Source organism: Phacochoerus africanus, chromosome 15 (genome assembly GCF_016906955.1).
Source record: "Phacochoerus africanus isolate WHEZ1 chromosome 15, ROS_Pafr_v1, whole genome shotgun sequence".
Taxonomy (NCBI): domain Eukaryota; kingdom Metazoa; phylum Chordata; class Mammalia; order Artiodactyla; family Suidae; genus Phacochoerus; species Phacochoerus africanus.
In genome coordinates, this window is record NC_062558.1 from 34,760,991 (window position 1) to 34,777,112 (window position 16,122).

Below are 16,122 nucleotides of genomic sequence, written 5' to 3' on the forward strand. Positions count from 1 at the left end.
TCTGGGGTATCAGTGACGGAGGAGGCTTTTTCATATGAATGCAGGTTGAACAAGTCAGTGTAACTGGCTAAGGAAGGAGTCACTGGTTAACACGTCAAGCTGCTTTATTTTTACTGGGAAGTACACCATCATTACTGCGGCATAAATGCGCGAGGGTAAACTGCTCCACTTGTACACGAGTCCTAATCCTTTCAGCAGCTGCACTTTAGGGTCAGGCTTACTCTCCTGTGCCCCAGGTTAGACAAGTCATGTTGGATGATCTTTGGCCCCAGTGGCATCAGTTAAAATGAATGTTTTCTCTGCTCTTCACACTACAATTAGGAACCTGCTAGCAACTTCTTCAAGAGAAATAAAAAGGCCAGTTTTTAAAGTAAGAAAGTTGAGTGCATTTTATAAGAGTATAATAGTTTGGGCCAGAAACCCATTAACACCTATTTAAAGTAGATGGAGATGGTGCCACAGATTAGATTTACAAACAGTTCTGGAGAGGTTTTTTTTACCTTGAGTTAGAAGATCCTTGGACCATATTAGATTTGAAAGCCTGATGTTCCAAATGGCATAGGCCAGTTTCCAGTCAGCCAAGCAACTGAAAGGTAGAAAGCCTTAATTAAGGCTTTTGCTTTTTTTCTGCCTTATAAAACACAAATGGGCAGTGCAGTAAGAGAGCTGTACATTAAAAATGTTTTGGGAGTTCCTGTTGTGGCTCAGTGGTTAACGAACCCGACTAGCTTCCATGACAACGTGGGTTCGATCCCTGCCCTCGCTCACTGGGTTAGGGATCCGGCATTGCTGTGAGCTGTGGCGTAGGTCACAGATTTGGCTTGGATCCCACATTGCTGAGGCTGTGGTGTAGGCTGGCAGCTACAGCTCTGATTGGACCCCGAGCATAGGAACCTCCATATGCCACGAGAGCAGTCCTTAAAAGACAAAAAAATAAAAGTTTTATACATTCCTGTCCAAGCACTAACAAACATGGCACTTTTTAGTGTCTGCCCACCCATGCCTGGAATTTCCAAAACTGGGAGTGACTGTGGCTTCATCCCATAGCCTGGGCAGCAGTTCATCTGTGACTGAGACCCCTACTCTCCAGTCACTTCTGGGCCTGAGAACTGGCAGTGAATGGTCCTTGGCATCTAGGCCTCTGTGACAATCAGGTCTCGGGTGACTTGAAAGGCGGCAATGAGGGAACTCAGTTGGATCTTCTCATTGGTGCCAACTGAAAGTCTGTACCTAAAAGAAATCAAACAAAAGGTAAGGAGACAATGACAACTGCCTTGACGAGAGAACAAGAGCAATCAGACTGAAAATCCGGCTGGTGGAAGACAGAGGAGGTCACAGATTGGCCAGTAATCTTGTATGTGTCCCCTAACATTTTCTTTGCTGCCTCATACATTCATTTATAAATTTAGTTCCCGGAGTTCCTACTGTGGCACAAGGGGATCAGTGGCATCTCTGGAGTGCTGGCAGGCAGCTTTGATCCCTGGTCTGGCACAGCGGGTTAGGATCTAGAATTGCAGCAGCTGCGGTGTAGGTCATAACTGCAGCTTGGAACTGATCCCTGGGCCCATGAACTCCATATGCCACAAGGAAGCCAAAAAAGGAGGAAAACCCCCCCAAAAACAAAAAGATTCCTTTAATGCGTAATGCTTAAATTAGTGTTTCTTTACAAAATGAGTTTAGTCAGCATTTCAGAACAAATCAAGGAGAAATTAAAAACTGATGTTATTAGAAAGAAATCTGATTCCAACTGGGGAGGAAAAATTAAAATTGTTACCAGTAGCAGTGTTCTGAACTTTGTTCAAACTCTACATGCATATGCAAAATTTATGTGATGAGGATTTCTTTTTTCACCTGCAAAATGCATCAAGAGGAATTATAATTGAGATTTTCTTCCAATTCACTGGGAAGTTTGGTTGCCAAATCTGTGGGTCTGTTGTCTAGCCAATAAAGCAAGACACTGGAATTTCATCTTGCCACCTTTTAAGTGCCCAGCCATTGAGAACAGAATCATGATATTCACAGTGTAGCGCTAAGAAGTGACCTAATTGGTGTGTGTGGAAAGCCAATGACAGCAAATTAGAGTTGGCCTACGTGGACATCTATTTTGAACCCAGTGCTTTTGTCTACTTAAATGATAGCTGCCAGCTTCACTGGGGGCTAATCACTGTGTTTTCTGAACCAGGCAAAGTGGAAAATTGAGTTTATGTTTACTTTCCCCACCATATGCTTTCGTATGCCAAAATGCCTTAATAACAGCTGGATAGCTGGTCGTCCCCAAATGACCTTGATGTCTGAACTGAAGGAGGCCTCCCAGATAATGAGAGCATGTCCACAACCAAGGTGGAGCAAGCCTTTGAGGTCTGAGGAGAGGCCTTTATCTCAAATACATAACTGAGTTGTACCTGTCCTTGTGTTTATCCATAAATGTTCTTTAAATAAGCGGCTCCCATCCTTTCCCATGCCCCATTCAGTAATCCCACCCAAATTAGACTGTAGTATAGGAATGAGTTACATACAACAGTGAAATTAAGTAGGGGAAAAACAAAAACCCAAACAACTCACAAGGGAGGAGAAGAGTTAAAATGAGGAAATACTTACTCAATGTCTGCCATTTTGGTCAATAAATGTATTCGAACTGAAGATGGAAAGTCAACTGGGGGAAAAACAAGATCAAATGAGTGGGGTCTGTCTGTCGCTACCTACTATTTAAGGAAAAAAAATCACACAAGATCACGTCACATAGATAATGCTAATCTCCTGAGGCCACAGATCTCATCATCACACCTCTAAGGAGGCACAACATGAATAGGTTTTCATGGTTTGTATTCACTCCATGTTGTCTTCATAGGGAAGCCAAAGAGAAAAAAAAAGCATTCCAAAGTGATCATAAGAAAATGGAAGAGCCGTCAAAAACAGCCCTTTCAGCAACTGGGTCACTCCATAAATTAACTTGTATGTTGAAATCTCAGTTGCCATCCCAATTTTAAAAACAACTGATTTTTTTTTTTGTCTTTTTGCCATTTCTTGGGCCACTCCTGCGGCAGATGAAGGTTCCCAGGCTAGGGGTCCAATCAGAGTTGTAGCCACCAGCCTACGCCAGAGCCACAGCAACGCAGGATCCGAGCCGCATCTGCGACCTACACCACAGCTCACGGCAACGCCGGATCATTAACCCACTGAGCAAGGGCAGGGATCAAACCCGCAACCTCATGGTTCCTAGTCGGATTCGTTAACCACTGCGCCATGACGGGACCTCCAAACAACTGATTTTTAAAAGTCAATTCATGCTCAGTTGGCAGCAGATCAGGCAGAGCAGATCACTTAGATCATCTGCTGTGCCCAGGGAGAGGCAACTGAACTGGTCTGGGGTGATTGTATATACTGCTGAGCTTGAGAACCAGTTCTCTACAGCAGGTAGAACCAAGCGTGGAACTTAAAATTGTTTAGTGGAGACTGCTTTGGTTTACATGAAGGTACATCTTCCTTCCCCCTCTCTCGTTTTGGAGAAAATATCCTTTTACAAATATGAAATAAAATATACTAGCTATCACTGTAAACACAAACCCTTGGAAGACATGTTAGCCTTCAGGAGTTTCTTTCCTCTTTCCCCCCAGCATTTTAGAGGTCAAAGAGCATTTAAACAGTAAGATAAAACTGAAAATGAGGGGTCAGGCTTGTATCTCTTCATTCCTATTTCTTTGCTTCCAAAGTGAAGCCTCATGTTCCCTTTTCAACCACCCTTATTCCCAAAGCACGCAGCCTTCCGCACAGCTTCCCAGCCAGGGAGCGACCCAGGTTACCTCTGTGCACGAACAAGTGTATCTCCGTCAGGATGTCATTTAATGCCAACCCCTTCAGAGTTTTCAACTCCATAATATCTGAGGAGGAGCAGTTAAGGTAAAGGAAACAAGTTCCAGAACAAACACACTGCAGGGAATTTGGAATCCAAACCCTGATGAATGACTTTTGAAAGTAGGGCTTTTCATCCCAACACAGCTGTTTTCCAATTTGAAGGTACACGTGTTGGATCCCAGTTCTTATCTTTCTAGTCTCATCTCCAGTAAGGGCTTGCTGAGAGATACAGCTGTATCTTTGTCCAGTAGAAAACTGAGCCACATGCATTCCCCAAAAGACTGCATCAAGAATAACACTGACCACTTGAAAATGCCTGCATCTCCCATCCCAGGTCTAACTGCTTCCCTTCCAAGTGTGAGTGAAATGGCTTCAAGCCAAACCCAGGTCAGGGCCCTTTGGGAAGAACTTTGGGGCACTAAAAACAAGTGCCCATCCCACACGCAAACATCCTGCTCCCAGAACAGGCTGGAAGGGGGCACATACAGCCAGCTGTCTTACAAGGAGGGTAGAGATGCTGCCTGCAGCCTGAGCTCCCGGGGCCATGGCCAGGCCTCAGGTACTTAAGGCACCGAGCCTGGTCAGAGAAAGGATACTCCTGTAGGCCGTGGTGAAATCCTGATTCAACATCCAGTCTAGAATGTTGGCGATGTCTGACTTGAGTGGGTGCCCTGTGCAGGTGTACACGGTCTCCTCTGTCACCTTCCCAAAGGCCATGTTGGTGCTCTGCAGATGGGGAGAATCCGGCATGGCTGTGGAGGCGGTAATGCAGCCGGGGGCGGGGGGCGGGGGCACAGGACAGCTCGAACCGGTACACTGCTGAGGGGCCTCATGGGAAGATGCCACGGCTTGTGGGCTCTGTTACTGCCGCCGAGTCCCTCCCTATCTTTCCCTCGTTTGCAGCAAGTTTTTCAATTAAAACAAAGGTGGCAGTATGACTGACATGTTACGAGATCAAGATCTCACCAGTTCCAGATTTCTGAATTAACACACTGGTTGTGTTGTTGCTCATGTCTTGAAAAACTATTCTGAAGCAACGACTAAGGTTTGTGGCAAGTTGTACTGTACCTGCAAAATATTCAGGGCCCTTCGCATATCTCCACTGGAAAGTGTTATGAGCGCTTTCATCCCATCTTCGCTTATATCAACTCTAAAAGGAAATGGCAGAAAGGTTTTAGAGGCCCTGGGAACATAAGCATTCCCCAAGGGAACACGATGGCCTGGGATGATCAAGGCTTTGAAGCAACACAAGAAGAAAAGGTAAGGACGGAGTTCCCAACACTCCCCTGGTCTACAGGATCCAGGCCTCACTCTGGGGATGTGAGCCTCAAGTTAGCAGTCACAGCTCAGATCCAGAAAGACCCTATTTAGGACCAAGCCCTGCTGTGCTGAGCAAGCAGCTTTGAATTCTGTCCACTGAGAGGAGAGGGCACTGGCTCTGGGGTCCCAGAGTCGAAGCACCTCCTTTCAGATCAGCAGCAGCTCAGGGTGGCTACTGGTATGGCATCTGATTACACACAATGTGATGTCTCAGACCTTCCCTTCTAGGTACAAAGGGCTAGAAGCATCTCAGCAGAAGGGACTTGGCAGCTGCTGTCTCCAATGATAAAAGAGTAGGAGGGAACTGGGGCAGCTTCCAGAGGAGGAGGATGGAATCAAGAGAACCAAATGCATTTTTTTTTTCCTTTGGCTGCACCCCCAGTGTATGGGAGTTCTGGGGCCAAGGACTGAACCCGTGTCAAGGCTGTGGCCCAAGCCATAGCAGTGACACCATCAGATCCTTAACCCACTTCACCACCAAGGGAACTCCCCAGTTGATGTGTATGAAGAATGTCTGTGGGATACCAGTCTCTCTCCTGAGTGGTTTACAAACCTTATCACCTTTACAAATGTACCAGCTGGTCGCCTTATACTACACTCAGTCCCCAAGGCCCTCCCCTTGCCCTACATTCTAACATACTCACTTCTCTTCTTCTACAACATGTTCCAGGCGGGGAACCATGAGTTCAGGAGTCAGGGGGCCGAATCGGAACCTTGTACACCGGGACTGCAAGGCGGGAATGATCTTTGACAGATAGTTGCAGATGAGGCAAAATCTGGTATTTTCAGTAAATTTTTCAATCACTGGCAAGGGAAAAGAAAACTACCTCACATCCATTCAGAGTCTTCAAAGGACCCAGAAACCCAGAGGGTGTCCCTGGAAGGGGTCAAAGACTGGAAATCAGCCACTCTCTTTCCAGACCTGGTGAATGTGTCACCTCCTCAGGACTGTACAAAATGCTTCCTTTTCCATGACTGGCCACGATTCTGGCACTCTTGCCATGCCATTCCATTAAGATAGGAAACCTAGTAATCCTGTCCTTTGGCATAAAGTTCTGTTTGGCAGATGGATGATTCTCCACCTTCTAGTGGGTGGGGGAGGGGGTGCTTTTTGTGGATTTCCCTGTGGACCTTGTCTCAAACCCTTAGAGCATTCGAGAGAGCGGGAACCCAGATTCAGAGATGCTTGTGACAGCGGTTTCATCCTGTAGCTACCAATATTCACAGGCTGGGACCTGTCCAGACAGACCCCACACAACATGACGAAGGAAGGCTGCCAAAGCTTCCAGGACCAGAAGATATTCCTCCTCCTCCTCTTAAACATGGGCTGCTCTCCACTCCTCCCCAGAACCCCTAAAGATCTTCTCTCCTAGCTGTTTACTGCAGAATCTTCATGAGAGAGATTAAAAATGTTCTTGCAGAGAAATTAAATGCACCAGGCACCTTAAGACTGACAAATCACAGTACACTCTCCCTCCCCTGCCACACCATTCTCTTTGAAAGGGTGAAGTAATGTCAGTTTTCTGAGTGCAACTAAATTTCTAGTATTTGTTCCCCGGCCATTTTGTATCTAAAGGTACCAGCAGCAGAGAGGCCTAGCCCATCAAACAGTATAAATGCCCAACCCTAAAACTGACCGTAGTAGAAAAGGCAGATGAAACCCCAGTGTGTCATACCTTAAAGTTCCCAAAGGGCTTATGTCTTTAACCTACTGAGGGGTTACCCCTGATACAGAGATTTTTGTCTAGCTCATCAGGTGGGATACATGGTGAAAGGCATACAGAGATTTCTCTTGGCCAGAAGATGAATAAAAATTTGAAAGAAGCCACATCCTACATCATGTCTAGAGTTCTTAATTCTTCCAAAGCATGCCTCAGCCAACACTGACACACACAGCAGTGCTCCTTACCTCTCCGCAAGGCGTTCTGGGCATCCTGAGTCATGGCATCAGCTTCATCCAAGATCACTAGTTTAAAGCCCTTCCTAGGAAAACAAATGGTACCACCTAAAGGTTTCTTCCATCTCACTTCGACTTCCAGGCCCAAACCTACACCTTCACATCTGTGCCATCAGGCCCTGCCTGAGTTCGTTTCTCTGAGAACTCTGACCAGAGCAGCCACCTGTGGTCACACAGAGCAAACACCCCATCCCTGCTTCAAATCTCAAAGAGAATGAACTCTAATTTCCATATTTGTGTTAGACTATGTCCTCTGGCACCTCCATCTTTCTTCCCCACAGGAGCCTATTGTTCCAGTGCTGCTTTCCCCTCCACCTTTACTTAAGCCTGTCTTCTCATCTTTTTCCTTTTTTTCCACCATCCTAGTTATCCACCCTGATCTCAGTTCACTTTGTTTAAATTCAAACTAGTTCATCCAGTCTGATGATGTAATCAGCCCTGTTAACTAATAAAGTGAAACTACTGCTTCCCCAGAGAACTTCTAATACAGATTTAGATAATATTTTACTTTAATATTTCTTACTACCATTCCTGTGCTTTTTCTCTTTTTCATGGCTGCTTTTGACAAAGCTTGCTTTCTTTTTTTTTTTAAAACCTTTACAAACTGGCAAAGGAGAGGGTTTTAAAAATTAAACTCTATCATCTCACTGATCAAAATCTTTAGGGGGAGAAATTATGCAAAGAATTCTTACTTAAATATTGTCCTTGTGCTAGCAAAGCTCAGGATTGGTCCCCGAACGATATCTATTCCTCGGTCATCCGAAGCATTCAGCTAAATGTGAAAGAGAGAAGCCAGAATGAATAGAAAACATGTTGGTGTGCTATCCATGAATTACTGTATCTTTTCATCAGTCCTGCTCAGCAAGCTAGGTTTCAAGGTCTAAGGACAGATATGAGATCATCATTAAAAACAAGGTCACAATTATATTTAAAAATCACAACTCACTAGATCATTACTATATATTCTGAAAGGCAAATGACTTTCTTTCCTCCCCCTTTTGGGGACAATCACTGACAAGAGGAATAATTAATTGGTCCGGTCACAGTGAACAGCACTTCTGGCACATGCAGAATGATATAAATTTTAGCTACCACAAGCCAGAGCAACCCATCCATTACCAAGTTTTTTAATACATGGAAGTAAGAACACTGGTAGCAGCAAGGTTCTAAGATCTATAATAAAAAGGTAAGCTAAACTTCTTTTTGTACAATAGACAATATTTAGAATTTCATTATCTAAGTGTATCAATCTAGTCCCCATACTCAAATTCAGTAAATGAAGCAAATTACATGAAGAGAGATTTTAAAAGGTGCTGGTGAGGGGAGTTCCTGTCGTGGCTCAGTGGTTAATGAACCTGACTAGTATCCATGAGGATGAGGGTTTGATCCCTGGCCTTACTCAGTGGGTTAAGGATCCAGTGGTGAGCCGTGGTGTAGGTCACAGACACGGATCGGACCCCGAGCTGCTGTGGTGTAGGCTGGTGGCTACAGCTCCAATTTGACCCCTAGCCTGGGAACTTCCATATGTCGTGGGTATGGCTCTGAAAAGACAAAAGACAAAAAAAAAAAAAAGATGCTGGTGAGGTGTGGGGAAACCACAAGGTCTATGCAATACCTCAGAGGCTAATGGAGCCCATCATTACCCCCAGGTCTAAAAGAGTTGATGGGGAGTGGTGCTGTGCCCTCCGGGTGGGGAAACTATCAGCCTGTGGTGACCCCAGAGCAGGACCAGACATCATTTTCCTTCCCCCAACTCCTGCCAGGGCCCCCACTGGACCCAAACCTCACCAGGAGCCAGAGGGCAGGAGAGCTTGAAGTCAACAGACCTGAGACTTCCAGGGCAAGAACAGGGCAGAGCGACATGGAGAAGGGATTGGGGGTTGGGTGGGGTGGGCGCACAGGAGAGAGCCAGCAACTCAGTGACCACTGAGTGTTTGGGTAAAAGTTGGCAAGAGCAAAGAAAAACACCTAGCCCTACCACTATCCTCTAGTTAATACCAATCGAGGCCAAAATGTCAAAGAAAAAACTGAACTGAAATATCTTATGTCTGCTTCTTTCCCAACCACCAGCAGGGCAACTAACTTGTAACATAAAACAAAAGTAGCAGAAGAGTTCCTGTTGTGGTGAAGCAGAAACGAATCCAATTAGGAACAATGAAGTTGCAGGTTCGATTCCTGGCCTCACTCAGCGAGTTAAGAATCTCGAGTTGCTGTGAGCTGTGGTATAGGTCGCAGACGTGGTTTGGATTCTGCATTGCTGTGGCTGTGGTGTAGGCTGGCAGCAGCTGTAGCTCCGAATGGATCCCTAGCCTGGAAACCTCCATGTACTGCGGGTGCTGCCCTGAAAAACAAACAAACAAACAAAAAAAAACAAACAAAAAACTAGCAGAACTAAAAGAGACTGGAGTCCTTAGAGAATAAGAGTAATCCTCCCATTTACCTCCAAGACCATGGAGCCGAATTCCTTATCTTTGTACAGCTGTTTAGCACAGGCCAGGATGGTGGATGTCTTTCCCGTGCCTGGAGGACCATAGAGAAGGAGGTGCGGAAGGCGGTCCTCACTGATAAACTTCTGAACTGAAGATGTGGGGAAAAAGAGAGACACTGTCAGTCTCTGAGAGGTGCCTCATTCACCGTGGGCCCTTGAGTTGGGCTGAGTGCACTTCAGTCCTATGTTCAAAGCTGGGGCAGGTTTAGGAATGAAAAATCTGACTCAGGGAGTTCCCGTCGTAGCTCAGTGGTTAATGAGTCCAACTAGGAACCATGAGGTTGCGGGTTCAATCCCTGGCTTCGCTCAGTGGGTTAAGGATCTGGTGTTGCCGTGAGCTGTGGTGTAGGTCGTAGACTCAGCTCAGATCCCACGTTGCTGTGGCTGTGGTGTAGGCCGGCGGCTACAGCTCTGATTAGACCCCTAGCCTGGGAGCATCCATGTGCTGCAGGTGCAGCCCTAGAAAAGACAAAAAAAAAGGAAAAATCTGACTCAGTTGTTAAAGCCACATCCTATAAAGCTCAATCATTCTTCAAAGTCATTACTCAGCAGAGACAACATTCCTAGGTCCTGCATCTAGGATACCAGCAACTGACACATAGATACTTACTAGTACTCAGAATGTCCTGATGAGAAATGAGATCATCCAGTGTCTGTGGCCGGTATTTTTCAACCCTGAAATACAATTTAGCATAGATTACAACATATATAAATACAAGAATATCTTGTTACATGCAAAAGAATCCTTTCACATCCTAACTAAAAGAGGAAGAGACACAAAATCCTTTAACCCAGTGGTTCTCACCAGGGGCAATTTTGTCCTCCAGCAAACTCCTGATAATACCTGGAGACATTTTCCACTGTCACAACTGGGTGAAGGATGCTACTGGCATCTAGTGGATAGGCACCAGGGATGTTGTTAAACATCATACAATGCACAAGATAACTCCCATGCCCTCCCTCAACTCCAAACATCTGGCCCAAATATCAGTAGTGTTGAAAAACTGCTCTAATTTCACCTTTCCAGATGTCTGCCTAAAACCTCAACATGGATGGGCATCTAAAGTTAATCCAAAATTGAACTCATATCCAAATATAAATCAACAGATGAAAGGATTAAAAAAAATGGTGGTATACCCATACAATGGAATATTATTTGGCAATAAAAGGAAATGAGCTGCTGATATAAGAAAAAAGCCAGTCACGAAAGGCCACTTATTGTTTGATTCCATTTATACGAAATATTCAGAACAAGCAAATTCATAGACAGAAAGTAGATTAGTGGTTGCCAGGAGATGAAGGAGTGGGGAATGGGAAGCCACTGCCAGTGGGTATGGAGTCACTTGGGGGTAATGACAGTAGGATGGTTACACAGCATTCTGAATGTACTTAATGCCACCTAATTGTACAGTTTAAAATTGTTACAAGTGTAAATTTTATGTTATGTATTTTATTATGACTAAAAACAAACATAAATTGTTATTGGAAAAGAAAGAAATTTGAGTTTTCTGAAGTCAAGCCAAATCCCATCAGTCTTTAAACCATGAGTTGTAGAAGTAGGATGGTTAAAAGTGCAAGTTCTGAATCTGGACCACCTGGTTCAAATCCAAACCTATTTCCCAACTCTGGACCTTAGGCAAGTCATTTAACCTTTTGGTAAAACGGGGATTAACAGTACCTACTTCCTAGGGTCTTTGTAAAGGTCAAACATGTAATAGGGTGCCCGCTAATCTGACAAAATCATTTAAAGAAAATTTAACTAGGGGACTTTTTTTTTTTTTTTGGTCTTTTTTAGGGCCGCACCATGGGAATATGGAAATTCCCAGGCTAGGGGTCAATGAGAGTTGCAGCTGCCAGTGCAGGGGACAGCCACATCAACGCAGGATCTGAGCAGCATCTGCGACCTACACCACAGCTCACCACAACGCGGGTTCCTTAACCCACTGAGCGAGGCCATGGATGAAAACCTGCGTCCTTATGGATACTAGTTAGATTTGTTTCCGCTGTGCCACTATGGGAACTCCAGCACTGGTACTATTAATCTTCTAGTTTAGAATTTGACCAGTAATCGCATGGAGAGAATATTTTGGCAAGAGAGAACATTTTGCCACGGAGGCCAGTGCAAAGTCTGGGAGACACGGGATCGAAGCCCTGTGTTGTCACTCAGTCTTCCGGCAACAGGAAAGAGGGCCAGTATGAGACATGGGGGTGCGGGGTGAGGGCAGCTGGTAAAAGTTCTAAATAGAATGGAGCGTGACTGGGAAGTTGAGGGTGTTAAGGCGCGCAAGTCTGTGGGCGGCGGGGCGAGGTCGGGCTGAGGACCAGCCCCTTGAGCACTCCGGCCTCCGCCTCCCCGCGCGGCCCACCCCCTTGCCTGCGGCAAACGGTCCTCGACCTACCAGGGCAGGTTCCTGATCTTGGTTGCCTCGGGCTGCTGCTGCTGCTTGTGCGCTGAGGTCTGCATGATGGGGTGATGAAGGTGTCCAGGTCCAGTGACGCCGTCTCGTCCCTCAGGGGCCTGCCCCGCGAGCAACCGCAAACCTGGCCCCGGGACCCTAGAGCTTAGAGTTCGCGCGCAAAAGCAAGTGTCGCGATATTTAGCTGCGTGCTTCCGACTTCCTCCGTTGGTCCCGCCCCCTCCCCGTTGCTAAGGCCCCCGTTGCCCGGTTACTGGAGGTGCCCACAGCCCGCCTAGCTCCGACTCCGACCTCCTAGCTCGAGTTGTGCTCTTTCTGACGCGGTTCTGAGCCTAGGGGAACAAGGAGCAGGAGAGGGCAGACCACCCGCTGCGGCCGCCTATCGTCTTTACGAATTAAAGTCTCACAGCCAAAGCCAATTGCAGCCATCAACTAAGTTCAAACACTTAACTGTTCAAAGGCACAGAAAGCTGCCAGCGCCAAAAATCCTGAGGAAATACCACTCCCAATTGACAAGGCCAGTTCTTGAATATAGATACAGTATGAAAAAAGACTCGAAATACTTTTGGCCCCAGAGCTGGGAGGTGAAGTACTTCAAATTGGAAAACAATTCCAAACAACCCCATTCTGTCTCCCAGACCCATGTCCCTCGCCCAACGAAATTTACAGAACAGACCTCCAGGAACAACTCCAGAATGAACAAATAAATAGGTAAATCACTCTGGTTAGATTAACATGTGTAACTGGAAAGGCCTAGTTAGTAAACATACAGGACAGGGTCCCTTTGATCTCATATCAAAATGCTAGTATTTTTTTCTGAGGTGAGGTGATTTTGTTTTCTTCTATTTTGCTGGTCTGTATTTCCCAGCAATGAGTGTGTATTACATTCATAATAGTTTTTTTAAAACGTGTGGAGGAGTTCCCACTGTGGGGCAGAGGGTTAAGGATTGAGTATTATCTCTGTGGCCACTCAGGTTCGATCCCTGTTCTGGGAACTTCCGTATGCTGCGGGTGCAGCCAAAAACAAAACAAAACACATGTTGCAAAAGACAACAGTTCTGGGAAGAGATGAGTGGCATGGGATCAGAATTGTTCTGATTCAGGGAGTTCCCACTGTGGCTCAGCAGTAATGAACCTGACTAGTATCCATGAGGAAGCAGGTTTGATCCTTGGCCTTGCTCAGTGTGTTAGGGATCCTGAGATGCTGTGAACTATGGTGTATGTTGCAGATTCAGCTAGGATCTGTCATTGCTCTGGCTGTGGGAAGACCTGCAGCTGCAGCTCCCAATCGACTCCCAGCCTGGAAACTTCCATATGCAGCAAGTGTGGCCCTAAAAAGAAAAAAAGAAAAAAAAAGTGTTCTGATTGAGAATTAGCTGCTTTGGGCATCTTACTCCTTCACTTCGGCCTGTTTTAGGAGCAGAGTAGAGGGACAGTGGGCAAATATACAATGGCATTTATGGCTTCACCCTGGCCCCTACTTGAGGAGTCAGAGAAAGGGGGTCAGATGTGGCTTGTGATATGACAGTGCCCTAATCTCTGCTTCCTCCTAACAATGGCTGTGCAGATTGCCAGGATGCAACTTTTTTCCTCTAAATTCTGGGCAGATTACTTCTCTCCTCATCCTCATCATATCTACTCCAAGATGGTTGTAAGGATTAGATGAAATAATCTAAGTAAGCATCCAGTGCATTCCACCTTCCTCTCTCCTCCCCTTCCAGCAGGCTCTCCACCCATCCTGCTCTTGTCGCAGATATTTCCTTTCAAATAAAACCTAAATAACTTGTGGGTGTGACTATGCCTTGGAGAGTTAATTTTATGTGTCAACTTGACTGGGCTAAGAGATGCCCATTGAGCTGGTGAACATTATTTTTGGGGTAAGACTCTGAGAGTGTTTCTGGAAGAGACTGGCATTTGAATTGGTAGATTGAGTAGAGCAGACCACTCTCACCAATGCAGGTAGGCATGATCGAATCCATGGAGGGCCTGAATAGAACAAAAAAGGTGGAGGAAGAGTGAATTTGCTCTCATTCTGAACTGGAACAGCCATCTTTTCCTGCCCTCAGACATCAGTGCTCTTGATCCTCAGGCCTTTGGTTTCAGACTGAATACACCACCAGCATTCCTGGGTCTTCAGCTTGCAGACAGCAAGTCATGGGACTTCTTGGCCTCCATAATCACGTGAGTCAGTTCCTGTGATATTTATGTCATGTAAATATCTAGATAAATATCTAATATACATTTTAAGTATAAAATATATAGTACATATAATATATATAATAATAAATTAATATTTATTACATAGTACATACTATAAAATATTTTAAAGCTACAGAAATATAATATATAGTATAAATATAAATAATATTTAAATATACTCATTACCACATAAATATAAATACAAATATAAATATATATAGACACATATACTATTGGTTCTGTTTCTCTGGCAAACCTGATTCAAAAAGCTGTAACCTGGGCTTTATTCAGCTACCATGGCCAGAGCCATGCTGCTCAGGGGCCTTTGCATTAGAATCATGATGCCACCACCTCCTTGAGCTGGAAGATGCAAACAAGACTGGACCAAGTTCTCATAAAACTTCTTGTGCACCTGCTGTTCAGTTAGCTTGGAGTGCATGATTCTTCTGTGTGGCCTTATATTATGTATTTACAAGGTCATCAATTGTGTGCCTCCACCAGTGGATTGTAAGCTTACTGAGAGGCAAGGCTTTAATTTCCTCTCCACTGCCCTCCTGGTGCCTGGAATGGTGCATGTCTCAAAGGAAGCACACAATTTATAATTATTTGCTGAATGAGTGAATGAAAGATAATAGCTAATATTCATTAGGCAGTTACTATGGGCCAGACACTGTTCCGAGTGCTTTGCAGTCTAAATGCATATGGAGTTGTTGCCATAAGCCCAAGCTGCTATTTTTGGTTCCATTTCATAGGTTTGTTCTGTAACTTGCCCATGCTGTGACTTGGTGTAAGGGGCAGAACAGGATCTCATGGAGACGGTGTGATTCTATAGCCCAAATTCTTAGCCATTATGCTAGTGGCTAGTGTGGTTGCTAGACCAGCAGGAGCAGCATGCGTGGGAACTTATTAGAAATGCTAATTATTCTCCCCCCTCCCCACCCCAGACCCTCTAAATCTGAAACTCTGGGAGTGGCCCCAGGCTTCTGGGTTGTAACAAACCCTCCAAGGGATTCCAATATACTCAAGTTTGATAACCACCGCCTTACATTCTACTGCTTCTCAGCTGAGGGAGCTGACTTCACTTTCTAAGAAAAAGAATGAGTACTCACGTGTCTCTTCTGGAAAAACAAGCATGTCCTAGTAAATGTCATTTTTGTGTGTGTGTGGTTTTCCTTGTGTCTGTTTTTTGCTGTTAACTGAAGGTATAGTCTTTTGGACAACTTAACATCTCTTTGCACCTTAGTATTGGCATTTGTAGAATGGGCGGGGCTGAACTAGAGAGAGTTGATAGTAAAAGCACCAGAGAGGAGTTCCTGGGTGGCCTGGCGGTTAAGGACTTAGCGCTGTTACTGCTGTGGCTCGGGTTTAAACCCTGTGGGCAAGGCCAAACAAAAAAAAAGAGGATTTTTAAAAATTCCAAAACCAGAAGTCCAAGTAGACCAATAAAACTTGGTCCAGAGGTGACCCTGCATTGGCATTTTAAAAAGCTGCTCAGTTGATTCTAATATTCAGCTAAAGTTGAACTACTGCTCTAGCCTAAGGCAATCACAGCGACCCTAGTTCTCTGATTGGCCTAAAGGGTGAGCATGTGACCCAGTTCTGCCCAATGAAATGTAAGGGGAAATGGTGGGGCGGGGAGGTGCCTTTGGGAAACTTTTCTCATCACTTTGCTGATGTTTGCACTAGATGGTCCTTAGCTTTTCTCCCAGTGATTAAATTGTATCACTTTAGGGAGAAGGAGAGAGAGGAGACTTGCATTCTAAGTGCACAAGTCTTATGAGTAGCCTAAAGTTAATATATAAAGGAAGAGGATTTGGGTGGACACCATGCCCTGCCTCAAGGCAGCAGGGTTTGTAGGTGAAAGATGTAAGCAGAAAAGGATTATAGAA

At 45.2% G+C, this 16,122-nt stretch overlaps 1 protein-coding gene across 1 annotated transcript; it reads right to left on the minus strand.

The window, feature by feature from the left end:
- Positions 1-86: 86 nt before the first annotated feature.
- RFC5 (replication factor C subunit 5) lies at positions 87-12,207 on the minus strand. The gene is made up of 11 exons (XM_047761941.1): positions 12,017-12,207; positions 10,228-10,292; positions 9,570-9,706; positions 7,822-7,901; positions 7,082-7,155; positions 5,817-5,976; positions 4,921-5,002; positions 4,449-4,578; positions 3,801-3,878; positions 2,599-2,653; positions 87-1,230 (listed from the first exon to the last, which is right to left on the minus strand). The coding sequence occupies exons 1-11, from the start codon at positions 12,079-12,081 to the stop codon at positions 1,134-1,136; spliced, it is 1,023 nt and encodes a 340-aa protein (XP_047617897.1). The 5' UTR covers positions 12,082-12,207; the 3' UTR covers positions 87-1,133.
- Positions 12,208-16,122: the final 3,915 nt, after the last annotated feature.

Bases quoted from the DNA above. Each gene is read 5' to 3' on its own strand.
- RFC5 (XM_047761941.1), bottom strand. From the start codon at position 12,081: ATGCAGACCTCAGCGCACAAGCAGCAGCAGCAGCCCGAGGCAACCAAG. The intron at 7,156-7,821 runs GTAAGAATTCTT...TTGTTTTCCTAG, and splicing joins AGCACAAGGACAATATTTAA to GAAGGGCTTTAAACTAGTGA. The intron at 5,003-5,816 runs GTGAGTATGTTA...ATTTCCTTTTAG, and splicing joins CATGTTGTAGAAGAAGAGAA to AGTTGATATAAGCGAAGATG.